This window comes from Helicoverpa zea, chromosome 18 (genome assembly GCF_022581195.2).
Source record: "Helicoverpa zea isolate HzStark_Cry1AcR chromosome 18, ilHelZeax1.1, whole genome shotgun sequence".
Taxonomy (NCBI): Eukaryota; Metazoa; Arthropoda; class Insecta; order Lepidoptera; family Noctuidae; genus Helicoverpa; species Helicoverpa zea.
The window spans coordinates 2,294,355-2,312,037 of NC_061469.1; the positions used below are offsets into that span (position 1 = coordinate 2,294,355).

Genomic DNA, 17,683 nt, shown 5'->3' on the forward strand with positions numbered 1-17,683 from the left:
CAAACTCTTCAGCTTTATAATATTAGTATAGATAAGAATATTTCAGACTTCATGTGCGACCAAAGGTCAATTTGAAGAAAATTGTGGCCAGATTACAGTTAAATTGGTGGAAAATAGATATTTAAGGCTTCCGGAGTTTTCTGTGTTGCTCAGGTTGAGGATTGAGGAGGTCAGATAGGTATTTGTAAAACACTTGTATCAGCTGCGTTCTGTTAGACTGGAAGACAAACACCCAATATAGTAGGGAGGCAGACTTTTTTCTGTCTCTCTGGTGTGCTTTCTAAACGCCAATTTTAATGAAAATCGGTACACGTCTGGAGTTTGCAAAACTTTTTATTTGGGTGTGAAGTTTCCTCTAAGATAAGGGTATACGTACTCGTTGTCGGGCGTGAGATGCACGGGCTCGTCGGTGAACTCGGGCGGGAAGTTGGCCAGGTCACGCTCGCCCTCCAGCCGCGGCTTGAACGGCGGCACCACCTGCTTCTGCTCCAGCTGAGGGGAGGATGAACCATATGTTACTATACATAATACAAAAATAATATTGCTTTAGTTGTTGAAAGAGCGCTTATAGGACATATATCACTCAATGACTTGATCATGAAATTATGAGGCCCAATACAATAAACAAGTGAGCGGCGTCGCTGCAGCACCCACTACTTGCGCCCTCCCCACCGCGTCTACCTCTCACCTCAGGGTGCTTACATAAAGAAACAAGTGTTTCAACTTACCTGTTTCTTTATAAGTGAGTGAATACGATTGTATTGAAATATTATACCTGCACTGATCGGTACCTACCCGTACAGGTTTGTCTGTACCGGCAACCTGTTTCTTTACGTAAGCACCTTCAGGCCGGAGCGGTGCCGGACTTACCGTATGACATACCATACATTTTTATATGTAGGAAACAGGTTGTATGTAGGAATATGTTGCGGCACCTGAGTGTGGCCTGACTCTGACTTAATCATGCACTTACATTTGGTAAGATGCTTATGAACGAAATAAATAAATATTAATCAGTATGTAACCATTTAAATTTTATACCAAATCAAATATTCACCAATTACTAGTCATGATTAGGTTGAAGTTTTTATCACTTTTAGACGGGTTATGTTCTTCTATATAAGATTCTTACAAGATATGACTCACATTTAAATTAATGTTAACAATTAAAATAAACAAATAGTCAAATTACTATAGTGTCATTGCACCGAACAGGGGGGTTTGTAGCAAGCCTTCTCGTAGAGCGCCACCTATGCTCGGGCCGTCCCCGTGAGTAGCGGCATACTCGTATGCCGTGAAACCGATTGCTACACCATGATGACAAGTCAGAGAATTCGCAGCTTTGGCAGTCCACTATAGTTCGACAGAATCCATACCATCTCCCACTCGATGCTCTTGAAGAAGGGATGGCTGACGATGTCGAGGAAGCCGCTGTCGCCGCAGCCGAGCCGCTCCGCCGGGTTCTTGTTGAGGAAGCCCTTCAGCACCGACGCCGCCTTCACCGACAGGGACCGGGGGATACGGATCGTTTTCTCTAAGATCACCTGGAATTGTCAAAAAAGTAATTAATCAATGTGTGTCTAAATATAACTATGTCTATTTTAGCATTAAATTGATGAATAAAATACATGCTAAGAGCCTTTTTCCCAACTATGTTGAGGTCGGCTTCCAGTCTAATCAGTGCATTAAAATTGCAGAATAAAATAATCAGAAGAAAATCAGTAACCGCTAATAAGACTTCCCTTTGTACTGCTCCTATATATCCTCATCTATTGACCCTCATATACTAACTTATCTACTTCTTTATTTACTGCTTCTCTCTTTGTATTTCCTTATGAACTCCCTTATATAGGTACTCTCTTATGTACTCTCATTTCTTAATCCATTATGTACTACGACTCACGCTTTGTAAGACTCCCTTGATCAGCCACATCGGCTGATAATTCACATACATGACAGATATGAATCTCTTTTGAAGGCTAGATCCACCTGTAAGTACTCGAATATTAGACCGTACCTGGAAGAGATAATCCTCAGTGTTCTGATCAGGGTTATCAGCCGCCTGCGCAATATCGAAGGGTGATCTTCCTGCCAGCATCTCGTATGTCAGCACCCCCAGCGCCCACCAGTCCACGGAGAAGCCGTACTCCTCGCCGCGAAGGATCTCAGGAGCTATGTAGTTGGGGGTGCCGCAGAATGTCGAGGTGGTGTCGCCTGGTCGGACACCCTCCTGGAATTAGTAGGTTTGGGTTAAAAATAAAGATCAATGTAATGATTTCTCCAAAACGAGTAATAGAGAGGTATGGTAGCGTAAAATGTATAACGCCGACTCCAAATCAATGTTGGAAAGGGGGAGTAATGATTTAAAAAAATATTTGATTGAAAAATAATGTATAGCTCATCGCAACATCTCTTGCATGACATAAGGCTTCAATCTGAGTTTAAATGTAATTTCGTTGTTCAAACATGTAAAGTAGGTCCTAGATACGTTCCCTGTGGAACCCCGGAATTCATTCCATGAACCAGAACTAGAAACGTCACTGATTTACATGTATACCAAAGATTCATCACTGTAAATACGAGTTTAACTTGATGTTCAATAAATAAGCTTTAAAATATCCATATTCCTCGAACATTTTAACGTGATCACCAATGTCGAAGGCTTTATTAACATCCAATTTCTTTACCTTGCACATGCCATAATCGGTCAGTTTAATATGTCCCTCGTGGTCTAACAGCACGTTGTCGAGCTTGAGGTCGCGGTAGATGACGCCTCGCTCGTGCAGGAAGTGCAGCGCGAGCGAGATCTCGGCCGCGTAGAACCGCGCGTGCTCCTCCGGCAGACGCCGCTGCCGTTGCATGTGGAACCTGGAAGATAAATTAATTCATCATCATCATCCTCCGAGCCTTTTCCCAAACTATGTTGGGGTCGGCTTCCAGTCAGCTAAATAAATTAATTATGGATATATAATTTAAATATTAATAGAAGATAAATTAATTATGGATATAGAATTTAAATATTAATATTATCTATTAGTCAAAAGATTTGAGAGTTTTATCTTTATTTTTAGGTACATACATTCAAATTAGTCAGTCAATTAGTGGATTTGCTTCGCGACATTGCGAATATATGGGTATTTCTGATGTATTGGTTTTTACACGCTATTGTTGTTTAGTCTAACGCTTAAGTACTGAAAAGTACATACTATTTTAAAGAACAACTTAAGCATCATTCTACCCCTGACACTTACATAAATTGCTCTGAAAGAAAGACTTGAAGTCGAATGATATACTTGAGCACGAGAAGTTCATAGAACTTAAAGCTAAGTAACGTATTTAAGTATTTCGAGTTAAAACACTTAAAAAATCCAACTCACATGAGATCCCCTCCCCTAACGAACTCGATGACAAAGAACAGGCGACTGGGCGTCTGGAAGCAAGAGTGCAGCCCCACGAGGAAGGGATGGTTGGACGCCGTCTCGAATACGTGCTTCTCTGTCTGCACCCAGTCTATGTCTTCGTCGTCCGTTACCAGAGCCTTCTTGATCACCTTCATGGCGTACACGCGTTTTGTGCGCTTCAGTTCTACCATCAGCACCTGGAAGATATAGATCAAGTGTTGACTAGTGAGTGATGATGATGATGATGATGATGTTCTCCTAGCCGATTATCGGCTACGGCGGCTGTTCTCATGTAAGGAGATTAGCCAACTGCGCAGGACATATTATAGTGCACGAGCATTTGCGCTGACACAGGTGCACTCACTATTCCTTAACTCTCATAGCCCGATGGGACGGCAATCCGACACGACCGGAAAGAGATCAGGCGCAGGACCGACATTTACGTGCTCTCCGATGCACGGGTGTATCAATCACCACCTTCCAGGCTCCGGGCTGCTATGTGAAAGTCTTCTAAAACCCACAAAGCGATTTCGGCCCGACTCGGGAATCGAACCCGAGACCTCGTGCTCAGCAGCCGCACTTGCGACAGCTAGACCAACGAGACTAGTGAGTATTTGTTAGGTGAACGACAATAGATAGTAGGATTCTGAGATGTGAAAGGTATATAATAGGGATGATAAAATTCTGTGATGTGAAAGAATGATAATAGGGATGATAAAAACACTAGCTGGTGTTTAATGATATGTTTTTATAGATCTCCTCTTTTATGCATGTGGCAATTGTTTTAAAAGGGATACTCTTTGACAATACTTAAAATTACATTGAACATATGGTCACTATGGTCACTATCGTTTATGAGTCTGATGCCAGCAAAAGTACATTTGTATACAATTAATTTTGATAAACATTTTCCCAAGAAATGCAATAAGTCATAATGAAATAACAAATGAAGAAGAAGAAATAACACAAATAATAATTATAATCCAACGTACCTTAGCATAAGACCCTCGTCCAATCACCCTGATGAGTTCGAAGTCATCAAGAGAGTACTGTCTCTGGGAGCCCGGCTCAAGATCATCGGGCCGCGGCGGCGCCGGCGCGGGCGCAGGCGGCGTCTCCGGCAACGGGGGCTCGACCTCCGCACGAGACCTGGTACCAAAGACAAAGTCAGTTACAGCCTTTTTATCGTCCCACTGCTGGGCACAGGCCTCCTCTCACACGGAAAAGGATTGCGCATTAATCACTATGCTTACTCAATGCGGGTTGATGATCATATATGCACTTATGAACCTCAGATATATAAGTTTGATTCTAGTTGTCCATGCCAAAATTAGTTTCCTACTATTCCTACCTTCTACACCTTTGGGTAGGTTGAACATGGCCGTTCTTGGCACTAACATACCTTCTAAACCACTTGCTGATTTTCGAACACTGTTTTTCTATCAACTTTTTCAAAATGTCCAATAAATCCTTCAAAATTTGACCAAGGCTTTTGAGTAAGTCAAACATTTTTGCTTTTGGAAATTTTGCATTTTTTGAGAACACTGTTTAATTGACGAGTGTTAGATAAAGACTGGAGTTTACGCAAATAATGCGATGTTTTTTAATAAATATATTTCGTGGCACAAGTTAGTCATATCCCGTATCGCCCGGGAGGTTCAAGGTAATGAGAAAAAACAAAACACTGATAACGAAGTCTAAACATAAACCCAAACGTGATATTTTTAATTATTTGTTTTATTACAGTGATAGTTAATCCGACTTTCTTGCCTATTTTCGAAGTGGATTTCAAATTGGCAAAGTAATAGTAGTAAATCTAAAAAAAATGATAATTATTATTACCACTAAACAAACCATAGATCCTATCGTATCTGTAAAAAGGCGCCACCAGCTATATAATTCTAAGAATAGGCGCCAATCACAAATAAAATAAACATTTTAATCTCTAATCCTTTGCTATCTTACAAGATTATCGTTAGCGATATTTACAGAACTATAAATGCATATTGACCTAAATACTGATAGAGTGTTGTATTACATAATATTTAATCGATTACGACGAGTACTCGATTCCTGTGTTCGAATGTTATCGATACGTGTAAACATGGCTGACGCTATCAGTCCCCTGGGCTTGGTGCAACTTATTGCATCGGTAAAGTCTAAGCTTGCTATCTTCGGAATTCCCGAACGTAATATTTTGCGCGACTTCAGATAAATTGTAACAAACAGAGGGATTTATTTAAAATTGTGTAATAATTTTTGGAATGTAAACATTAACAATTGAAGATATTGTATAATGTACACTTTGAAATGTCCCAAAATGTTGAATAGATCTTTCAAAATTTGACCAAAAGGTTTTGAATATTTTTTAAGTTAAACATTTTTGTTTTTGAAAATGTTGCGTTTAGTATACTTTTCTATCCAAGTGACGAGTTATAGGCCATACCTATTTACTTTGGTTTGTCAGAGTATCTACTAAATAGCAAGGGACTATCAATTTGCCTTTACATACCTTGTCCTATTTTTTTCATAATACATTATATAGCTACTAGTCTTGTTAATAAATGCCCAGACCTACTTCCAAAGTCGCTTGGTGGTCCTATACGACTATCACTAGACTATCACTAGACTTCTTGGTATCATAATCAAACTCACCGAACAGACGACGCTCTTCCCAAAGTGCTTTCTCCATTAGCATCATCCTTAACTTCAATAGGATCCACGTGTTCATTGGAGCATGGCTTCTGCACGAGCTTGTGGCACTTCTTATGCACCAGCAGCTTGCATTGGATGCACTTGAAGCCTTGCCGCCCGAGGCCCCAGATGCGGTCCTGGCAGAAGGCACAGAATGCGCGCTGGAAGAGGGAGGAGAAATTATTGAAGGTTGATGTACTGGGAATATCTATGATTGATTTGAGGGTATCGTGATGATTTCACATATCCATAGGAGGGCAGTGATGGAAATAAACTTTGAGAAAGATATTTCTCAGTGCTCGACTTCATAATTGAAATGGGAGTATTATGATCATTGTGCGCACATCATGTCTAACATATGATTGGGCAGTGATTGAATATGTGGTTGTTAGTGCCACATGCATTTAGTATTGTCTCTGAATAGACAAATAGATGGGAATGGAAACAGTTAGGACGTAATTTACCAGGCGAACTTCTTTAAATTAATCGCCAATGTTCTGTAGAGTTTACGAATCTTGTCGTTTCATAAGCATTGCATATTATTCTTACGCAACTTAAGATTAAATAAGTCATATTCATATTATAGTAGTATACTCACTCTATTAAACCGTTTAGCCTGGAAGATGTGTCCATTGACGCGGTATAGCTTTCGCCACCTTCGAGCGCCTCTCCTGTATATGCTTCCTGCAAATACATTAAAAGTTCATGAAAACCTGATCAGCAAAGATACCTAATTTTAGAAGATAAAGATAATGTCGAAGAAGTGGCTGAGTAAGACCTGTTGTATATAGTTTGTGATTCATAAACATTAGAAATTGATGTTTGAAATTGTATTATCTGAATTATACTAATATAATTTTTTCCTTATTTGTAGAGGTAGTTTGTGTGAACATGTCTGATACAATTCAATAATAATAAAATAAATCACGCTTGTCTTCCCCAATAGTCTTAAGTGCACCCTATGTATAGTAAATCCTATTTCGCAAGATATGGGTATTTTACCTCTCTGTTGTATGTCGAAGAGTTTGTTGCAATAATTTGGGTATGAAAACTTAAGAAACTAGAGAATATTAAAAAAAGGTAGCCGAATAAATAAGGAATTTAAATAGCAAAGCATTCTATGTGTATCATGACCGTATTTTTATTAAAAGTTAGCATATTCGGCAGCGTTCAAAGGCTTTTCCAAATTGATAGTGAGTATGGAGTGCGGTTTTACGGAAAATGGGCCAAACCTGTGTCACTTTAGGAAACCATTAATCTTTGGGCACGCGATCTAATTGCAGTTTTGGTGATGGCACTTAAACCAGCGTATTTGATCGATTAAAATACTACTATAACATAGGAACACTGAAACTTGTCATCAAACTATTTGGCGAGTGTGGAATTAATGGTAGACAAAATAAAATATACAGTACACCTTTTTTTTTTTTTTTTTTTTTTTTTTATCGACGTAAAATCATCAAATGACCCCTCCCGCTGTGGGTTAGCAGCGGTGAGGGAGTGTCAGACTCTTACTGACTAAAATCGTCGTGTTCCGTCATAGGCCTTTTATGTACCAGGGCCGCGGTATCTCTTTCGAACAACCCGCAGCCCCGGCAGGCCTTGGCCCTGCTGGGCCCCGCTGGGGTTGCTGACGTCTCTTTGAGGAGCGCGTGGAACAACGCGCGCCGTCGACACGGGTCTGTCGTCTAGGAAGACAGAGGGACGATGAGCCACCCGAACTCACCGCCCACAGACCCACGCCTACGGTGGCCGGGAGTCATCTCGCGACACCCGGCGCCCATGGTGTCTACCTGGTCCAGCGCGGCGGCCGGGATGAGAGGTGCGAACTCTCTGGCGTTCCGCCTCCTCCTTCTCGAGCATGACCGCTTCGCAGAAGGAGGCGACGGCATCCCATTCCCTCTCGCCCCGGACCATGGCCTGAACCAGGGCCGGACGCGAGAGGTCGCCGCCGCCCAAAGCCTCGACGAGGACCCGGCGGTGCCCTTCCCATGCGGGGCACACCTGGACTGTGTGGTCCACCGTGTCCTCGGGGCTGTCCGCACAATGGTGATATACAGTACACCTAATGAAAACAATTATTATACGTTGAGCAAACTACCATGGAACGTTCTTTTTGAAAAAGTAAAACACAGTAAAGTGTAGCGAATCTTGCAGCCAATCCAACTCACACAAATCCATTCATTATTTACCACTAATCTCACTTTAATTCACACACTTTCATTGATAAAAATATCCAAAACACAAGATTTGAAATACATTTTTTGCACTTGAAAATTCTACCGCGTACTTCATAGCCACACCTCCAGGGTAAATGACCCAATTATCGACCATTACGAAAATATCGTTAATAATATACCTTTAAACAGGTGCTTGGCAACTTCTATAGTACAGGACATTTGTGTAAGGTGACATAGTATAAACTCAGCACTGTCCCGAGGCGAAGTTTGTGCGACACTGCCTTATCGCGGCTATCTTATCCGATATAACGAAATTATTGAATCAGACCACGGTAAGCCGATTTCAATGAATTTTTGAGCAAATATCTACCATTCTAATTCTGTTGAAATGTTGATTTTGCTAATTGATATTTTATTGTTGTTTTTTAATTGAGATAATGGTTTCCGCTATTGTTTTTATAAGGGAATTGGATAATACAAAGAATTTATATATTTATGTAAAGTCTATTTATTAACGCAAATAATGAGAATTGTAAGTAGTTTGAAATTATAACCCTCGATTTTGGAGAAAATTCGTGTAAAAATTCCTTAGAAATTGAGAAACTGTATTTATTAAAAAAAAAAGATATAGGAAGCAATTGTAAAAACTATTGAAACTCGAACAAAAACTTATAATCCTATAGCATCAGTCCCCTGGTGCAATTACACCGTGCCGCTGCTAATATGCAAGCCCGACATTGGTATGCAAATGTACGAGCTGGAACACTCGCTTCGTGTTCAACGCTGAGGTTTTAACTAGTCTTCTGTAACTGTTTATTACATTAACTGGTTAGAGGGAAAAGAATATAAGTTTACATGTAGAAGATGGTGATGGCAAGACGAGCATTAAAAACGTCAGAGGTCAGTCCTCTGACTGAATAAAGTGATAATTATAAAGTTACAACTACAGCTAATAATAATAATTAGCTAAACGTCTTCCTCTGCATTCCAATTTCTATTGCATATGAAACCGACTTAAGGAGCATCGGAGTGCCTGGGTAACTGGGTGTGGAGATCAGATAGGCAGTCGCCCCAAGCAAAACACTGGTTCTCAGCTGCATCCGGTTAAGAATGTAAGCCGACCCCAACATAGTTGAGAAAAGCTAGGCAGAAGATGCAATCGACTTCACAAGTTAACACAAAATTAAGCACAGCACAAACAAACAAGAAAATCCAAAATAGTGTTCACAAGCAACCTCGGGCACGGAAAACATGGAAACGGTATTGACATGATTAGACAGCAAATATGGTGACCGGCAGAGTGTACAGAAAATTACGCAGTGTGCCCAAATCCAACACATCTGGTATTGGTAAACTGGACATTTGTTTTTGCCTCGCATAGATTTAGGTTGCCAGTACAGTTTGATAGATTGGCAATGCTTGTCAGACCATATGTGATATAAGTCCAAAAAAATATAATCGTAGACAAAACACCAGTTATATTTTGAAAAAATTAAAAAAATCAAGAAATACCTCAAATTCCTATTTTGAAGTTGAAGAAAGCAGCACATATTTACTTGTACATGAAGTCATTTAACTGATATATTTAATTTTTGGCTTCATCAAATTCACTTGATTGCCAATCTATCGGCTATTCTACATCTATGGTGCATCAGGCTTGTGCTGCCTAGCTGTGGACTTACTTAATCAATGTTTGAGACTACTGTAAATTTTATAGGGGTTGTGCGTTGAAAGTAGGAGTCATAATTCGTACCTCTAGTGGTTAACCCAATACTATCTTTATGGTTTCAAATTGAGTTTATAGATCTAGAGGGTGAACTTAAAAAGTGAATTGAGGTGCTCGATTGGCATCTGGTCAGCTTTATACTTTCTTAATAGCATGTTGTGTTAGCCCTTCTTGCATAAACTGTTTCCTGAGGTTCTGAAGGAACTATTTCCAATATTCTAATGGGCTAAGTAACACTGAAATAATTTACCAAATAGAACTAGTAGTTCCTGCCATTAGCTTTTATTTCATATTTTGAAACTATATACCTTATTTTGAAACATTACCATTATCAATATATGTTTTTTTCAATAAACAAGTCATTTACAAAATCTCACTTTTCAAGTAACGTAAATATAATAATAATAAAATAAATGTTGGGACACCTTTTCACACACGGTCGGTTAGCCCCATGGTAAGTTATTAATTAACTTGTGTTATGGGTGCTAACACAACTGATAAACTACATACAGCTACATATATACATATTGTAACACCCAGACCACGGCCAACAAGCATGCTCATCACACAAATGTCGACCGAACCGGGAATCGAACCCGGGACCTCAGATTCGGCCGTCCGGCATGGTGACCACTGCGCCATCGAGGTCGTCCAATCTCACAAACTACTTAAGTCCCCTTTTCAACCTTCCGTTAGTCAAATATTATGATTACAGTAGACGAGTGAAGGTGCACCGGGCGGCACTTCGGCACCAGTAATGTGCATCGTTGCGTTGCATTCACATGGTAATGCAGGTGCAAAGGGTGACAAATATCGCTTCCTCGCTTTTATGTATGTTTTGAGTTACCTACTGTTGTATATTTGAGAGTTTGGTGTGGAATATATTGTAGGCAAAAGAAGTGATGTAAGGTAAGTAGTTTTTGAGAATTCTACTAATATTATAAAGGCAAAAGTCTGTTCCTGTTTTACTCAAAAACTACGAATGTTTTTGATGGCCTTTGGTTGGACATTCCAGTTACATACATATAGGTGCAAACTCAGGAACCGAGTAAAACTGCTGGGGGAAGCTAATACATACTGAATTTGACTGCTTCGATATGTATTTACGTACATAGTCTTAAGTAGTAGTACAAATCTAAAAATCTTCGGTCCTAATCAGCGTTATAAACAAGTTTCTATATTATATTTAGCACCTTGTAAACAACAATTAATCCGCTTCTTCTTTGTACATAATCACTAAAAGGTTCTAAAGTTACACTTCTACGTTCAGGGAAAACAGGCATGATTTTCATACCAAATGATCTTGCAAACATTTTCACAACAACAGTTACAGACAGCGAACAAACATTAGTATGTTGAACTAGTAGCAACTAGCAAGTAATGGGCTAACGTTAGACCAGCAGTTAGACTGAGTACTCACTGTCTTCGCCAGCACAGGGCATGCCCGGCGCGGCCGGCACATTCGGGAAAACTGTAACAAACACAACAATATCATTAGTACAGACAACGTAATTGTTCTAGCTGGGAGTAGTACAAAAGTGGTACAAAATATAGGTCTTTGTTTGTTCTCTTTCGTATAAAATTGGTCTGGTATGTTCATGTGTATCGCATGTGACAAAAAAAAATACTGTTAGCTAAAGACTACCGGCGGGGCCTTCAACTACAGGCATTTCTATGCCTAAATGAAGACTCCTCGATATGCAGTTGTAAGCCAAAATTATTTGAAATAAACTTATTTTGATTTTGAGACTAAGATTTATTTGGTGATGGCGATGCAACTTAAAGTTCCTCATTTTATGTATCACTCACAGAAATTACTATAGAATGATAACTCTTCTTTTCAGTTTATATAAACCTACAGGAGTTGTAAACCAAATCACTCATTACTAATCAAAGGAGCATACCTAATTCGGTCTACCCCTTACACCTATTTCGCCCCCGCTTATAACAGACAGAATTACACTTCGTCTACAAAAATACAAAAAAAAACGCTACAAGAAGAAACGGTTACTCTGTCTCGTTTATTTGTAAAACGAAATTGCATTGGAAGAAATAAGCTATGGTCGGCGCGTCGTGCCGTCGGCGACAGTGCGACATTGCGACGGCGCGACAGCGACGCGGGGCCACAATTGCGCCTAACTTCATTATTCGCTAGATTCTTTGGAGGTATCTCCACTGAATTGCGGCGTGAAATATTATATTGAATTTGAAGTTTGAAAAAGAATTGAAATTGTGATGAATGATGGAAACAATGTCAGCTGTTCTTCAGCATTGGTGGTGAGATAAAATGTAAAAACAAAACTTAGAAGTTCAAAGAAACTGTAATATTTTCGTTGTACATGCTTGATTATATTATGCTGGTTTTAATGGTTGTTTTATTTCAAAAACTTTAGGAAATTACTAACATTCCGTCAATATTCTTAGGGCTAATTTTAGTCACAACAAAAGAACTACAATGCCGAAAAAAATATAAACAATAACGAAACGACATTAAACTTATAATTTTTTGATATGGCAACAACCACAGGTAATTCCACATCATACAAGACTTAACTTAATAATGTAGTTACTCAGGTCACTCCTAGCCTTAACAACTATGCCCTCAGGCCTCAGATTTATTACGACGTAAACCTGGTCTGTTGTCTATTTACACTTTATTGTACCCTAGAGGATGCTGTGCCGACCTGGTGCCATAACGTGGAATATTAATACCTCTCAGATGGAGTATTTGGTGGGTATTTGGTATATGTAATAGCGAAGCTGTTAGTATAGATTGTGTTCAGAAAATAGACATAAGAATAGGAGAATCCGGACTACGGAAATTCCTGAGGATTATTCCATTAAAAATAATACACTACCCTTCAAGTTATGTACAATTAATTATGCTTTATTCTCTTTTATGGTCTACGAACCTATAAAACCTACTACCAACAAAAATATTAAATCTTTCCATTCGGCCCCAAACTAGCATTATCGATGGAGTTTCCAATTTTGACGTCACATAAAAGAGGAGCTACCGGACTCCCCAACAATAGATGCCTTTGTTTTCGTCCAAATAGGAGCGGGGAAAAAAGCCGGATAGTACCAAACAAGTTCGGCTGTATTCAAACCCTCGATAGTCGACTTCGAAAAACTTGCAAACGGGGTATTCGGTTATTCGGAAATTCGGACACCTCGATGGGAGATTCGGGGCCTAATGTTTGCGGAATTCGAAATTGGAAGTACGATGTGAAAGCCGAGAGGCGCGCGCGCTTGTTTTTGTATTTCGAGTGTCGTCGTCAAAACTCGCACGTCAAAGATTCGAGCTGCGAGTTACAAATTGGGAACGTTCGGCGTTCGATTTTGATGTGTTGCGTTTGAGCCGGGTTAGTTGAAAGCGGTTTTCGTATGATGCATGTTAGTTTTCAGTTGTCACGCTAAAGTTTAGGATTTATCGCTTATACCATTTTTGGGTACCGTATTATGTTCTAGACCGTATTATATTTCGTGATATTTGGTCATATCATACTTCCAGATAGATATAAAAAAATCTTACGTATCAAATAATCGTTTTCAAGTACCATCTCTACCAACACAGATGATGTTACCCAGCATCCGGATACAGCGAGTGTATCCGCAACGGACATGTCACGGAGCAAAGTTAGTGACAGCCGCGGACCGGATGTGACGTCACGTCTGTCCGGCCATCGTGTGCACTGCTAGTGTTTAGACGGGGAAATGTGATAGGCTTGTTGTTATTTTAGGTGTGTGTTAATTTCTGGGCGTGTTTTTTTGGGAATTTCAGGTTAAGAGTAATCGGTAAAAGTTTTAATCCAGTTTATACTTATTCTGTAAACTGTTGTAATATTACTGAAAGAAAATAATATAACAGCTGATATTATAAACTGTGATGATTGTGATTCTATGATGATAAACTTCACCTTAGTATATTTTTAGCAGATCTGATACATTTGACATTCTGATACATAAGTATAGATAAGATTACCTCCACACATGATGTATCACTTGTACATGAAATAGAAATAAAATATCTAGAGAGGAACATTGTTTTTTGTTTCTACCTACCAACGCTCTGAAACTGTCTATATCAATACTAATATTATAAAGAGGAAAACTTTGTTTGTTTGTTTGTTTGGTTGTAATGAATAGGCTCAAAAACTACTGGACCGTTTTAAAAAATTCTTTCACCATTCGAAAGCTACATTATCCACGAGTAACATAGGCTATATTTTATCCCGGTACGAGCAGTAGTTACCATGGGACGCGGATGAAACCGCGGGAAAACGGCTAGTTTGATATATTTTTTTACCGGTTATAATGCTACACCATGCCCCTTTGACACAGGGTCATCATCATCCTCCGAGCCTTTTTCCCAATCATGTTGGGGTCGGCTTCCAGTCTAACCGGATTCAGCTGAGTACCAGTGCTTTACAAGAAGCGACTGCCTATCTGACCTCCTCAACCCAGTTACCCGGGCAACCCGATACCCCTTGGTTAGACTGGTGTCAGACTTACTGGCTTCTGACTACCCGTAACGACTGCCAAGGATGTTCAATGACAGCCGGGACCTACAGTTTAACGTGCCATCCGAAACACAGCCAATGGTGTCTAAGATATACTTAGAAAGTACATACAAACTTAGAAAAGTTGCATTGGTACTTGCCTGACCTGGGATCGAACCCGCGCCCTCATACTTGAGAGGTTGGTCTTTTACCCACTAGGCCACCACGACTTAAATTACTGAACCGACGTGAAAAATTATTTTACTGTTGGTAAGCTACACTCTTCCCGAATAACATAAGCTATATAAATAATAAATAATGTCTGGACACCTTTTTACACACGGTCGGTTAGCCCCATGGTAAGTTATTAATTAACTTGTGTTATGGGTGCTAACACAACTGATAAACTACATATAACTACACATATACATATTTATGAATACATATTGTAACACCCAGACCACGGCCAACAAGCATGCTCATCACACAAATGTCGACCGAACCGGGAATCGAACCCGGGACCTCAGGTTTGGCAGTCCGGCATGGTGACCATTGCGTCATCGAGGTCGTATATAAGTATTTTATCCCGCTACAGGCAGTACTTCACACGGGACGCGAGTGAAACCGTGGAAAACAGCCAGTCAAAAAATAATATACCAACACCGGCTACATAACGGGTGACATCCCTTCCATAATTCACCCCCCAAAACTCGTGAGACAAGCAACACTACTTTATTATTAAACTTGGTATCTTCGCCGTGAAACTCACACACTGCATCACCAAGTTTTACTACAGAATACGGAGTAAGGAATAAGCGGAGATGCCATAATGTAGTAGGTCAGGCGCCTTCTTCTAGGTCACATACTTACGGTGAGCATGACCAAAACGATCAATTACGAGTGAGGCATTAGGAGTCTTTGAGATATCTGTCAACGATTTTGGTGTTACTAAAAATGGTCAAGTCCACAAAAGGTGTACAAGGGCGAAGGCAGTAACGTTCCTCGTTCCCTGCACACCTGCATTTTGGCTCGCTACTTAGGAGATTTCCGTTATGGCACCTCCGCTAGTCATTTTGTTCTCCATGGTACACAAGTACTGAAGGAGTTGAAATTTATCCTCTTCGCGGACAGGAGAAAAACAAAGGTTTCTAAAGTCTCAATTACAGTTGAAATAGAATGGTTGGCGAGCTGACGTTTTTACCCGATTACCAACTAAAACGGGTTCGTCAAAGAAATTACTGCACAGAGCATTTCTAAGTATTTTGTTTTATGGTATTCGTTATACTTTAGTTGTACTCGCTGTTTTTTTTGTATTTGTTAGCAGAAATATGTTTTTGCCTAAGTTTCTTTTTAACTAACGAAAATTAATTTTCCTAGAATTTCACTAGAACTGACATGTTTTTTTGTCATTTTACTGAACCAATTTAGGGATTTGTTCAATTCACTAGATTTGTTTAGGGAAAAGATAAAATCGTGTTGTTATTTTAACATCCTCCGTGATTTGATAAAGTCCCTTAGGGAATTGTTCAAATTCCTGTTTTTATCATATCCCTGCGACATATATAAGATGACAATAATTTGGTTTGGGAAAAAATCTAACGCTATTTATATTAAATTCCTAATTGATGATTCATCCATCAATATATATATTATGTCAAGTATGTACTCAAAACTTGAAGTATTGCATAATTTATGCATTACCTATCCACTTTAGTCTATAATGATTTAGATAAAAAACCTATTAAATCCACTTACGGCCGTTCCCAAGCATCAATCTTTACGTTGATATGCTTACTAGGGATAGAATAGCCCCATACAAGTAATTTCGAAATCCCATCTCTAGTAGGCTTAACAACAGATTGATATAATATAGGGACCGACCTTAAGCAGAATGTGTAAAGAGCAACTCAGATTCAGAGTCACCTATGACGTTCGTTTCTATTAATTACATTCATTATTATTATAATAATGAGACAAGTATTAACAATATTGCCCAAAGTGTCTTTATTAAAAACTTTCACTTAATTAACATTAAAACATTATTAACGTCTCATTTTGATTCTTTGAAGTATTGCTGTACTATTTCTCAGTATTCAAACATATTTAAAGCAACTACTCTTTGTTTTTAATATAATTGAAAACGAAGCCATAATAACCAGACGCAAAGCACAAGCATCAACACAACCACTGCACTTAATTTACACCCACTAATTTCTGCACCAAACTCCACATTTTATCACAATTAAATTAACTAAATAATTTACCTAAAACGTGAAAGAATGAAGGAAAGAAAGCCAGTAAATAAAGTACAGAGACAAAGGCCAGTTGGGGACGGCGTCAAATCCAATCTCCGTTGGTGGCGGGTAGAAAGAAAACACTGGACCACTTGGCCGGGACACCCTTACTATTGTGCTGTTTTCACTTCGATTTCTTTGCTGGAGACAATTGTACGTGGCATTCAATTGTTTTAGTAACAATGAGTCGAAATTGTGGGGTTTAAAATAAGTGATGTGTTGTTAGGGAAAGCTTTTAGGTGAAGTGTGATTGCAACAACAAATGGTTGTTAAAAATTTTGGAAAAAGATTTTTTTTTGATGTCCACATAATTTGAATATTGCTTTTAGTTAAGGTGATGAAAGTAAATAATATTTAAAAAATAACAAGTATTTGTTATTGATTTAAAACTGTTGTTTAACTGTCTGCAAAAAAAGGAATTAGGTACTTTTTAAACACCTCAAGTACGTCAAGGGCGGATCCACCGTTGTGGGCACGATGGGCATGCCCACAACCTTATTACCTAGACTTGTGACATCACACTTTTACGGTTTTTTTAAATCGATAGGCTGATGATAACACTAGGGAACAAAATAATACTTTTTTTTGTTGCATTTAATTTTATGACTGTTGTTTACTAATTCGAGGTCACCATATTTTTTTTCTTACAGCTTTAGTTTTTGAGGTACTTTTGTGTCCCAAAACTCAAAAAAATTCGCGCTCGCTACGCTCGCGGCTTTCTCACTTTGCGGTGGTTTCAGTCCAATGTCGAAAACGTTACATTAGTTTAAGTTAAAATTGAAAGTAGAAAAGGATAGCACCCCCGTAACGCCCTCTTTCAGGACTTTATGGTTAACAAGAAGCGGTGAAGAACAAAACAAACTTCCCAGCAACACAGCTGTCTATT

General features: G+C 39.2%; 1 protein-coding gene across 7 annotated transcripts in view; it reads right to left on the reverse strand.

Annotated features, from left to right (window-relative positions):
- LOC124638661 (atypical protein kinase C) overlaps positions 1-17,683 on the reverse strand; it is a 212,340-nt gene that overhangs the window by 5,551 nt on the left and 189,106 nt on the right. For all 7 annotated transcript variants that reach the window (XR_006985387.1, XR_006985388.1, XR_006985390.1 and 4 more), the window contains 9 exons: positions 11,422-11,472; positions 6,694-6,779; positions 6,057-6,256; positions 4,394-4,550; positions 3,378-3,598; positions 2,688-2,868; positions 2,018-2,230; positions 1,377-1,544; positions 377-492 (listed from right to left, as the gene is read on the reverse strand). Coding sequence is in view for 3 of the 7 variants with exons in the window: in XM_047175658.1 (XP_047031614.1) it covers positions 377-492; positions 1,377-1,544; positions 2,018-2,230; positions 2,688-2,868; positions 3,378-3,598; positions 4,394-4,550; positions 6,057-6,256; positions 6,694-6,779; positions 11,422-11,472 (1,393 nt within the window). In the remaining 4 variants the exon portion in view is untranslated. The remainder of the gene's footprint in view (positions 1-376; positions 493-1,376; positions 1,545-2,017; positions 2,231-2,687; positions 2,869-3,377; positions 3,599-4,393; positions 4,551-6,056; positions 6,257-6,693; positions 6,780-11,421; positions 11,473-17,683) is intronic.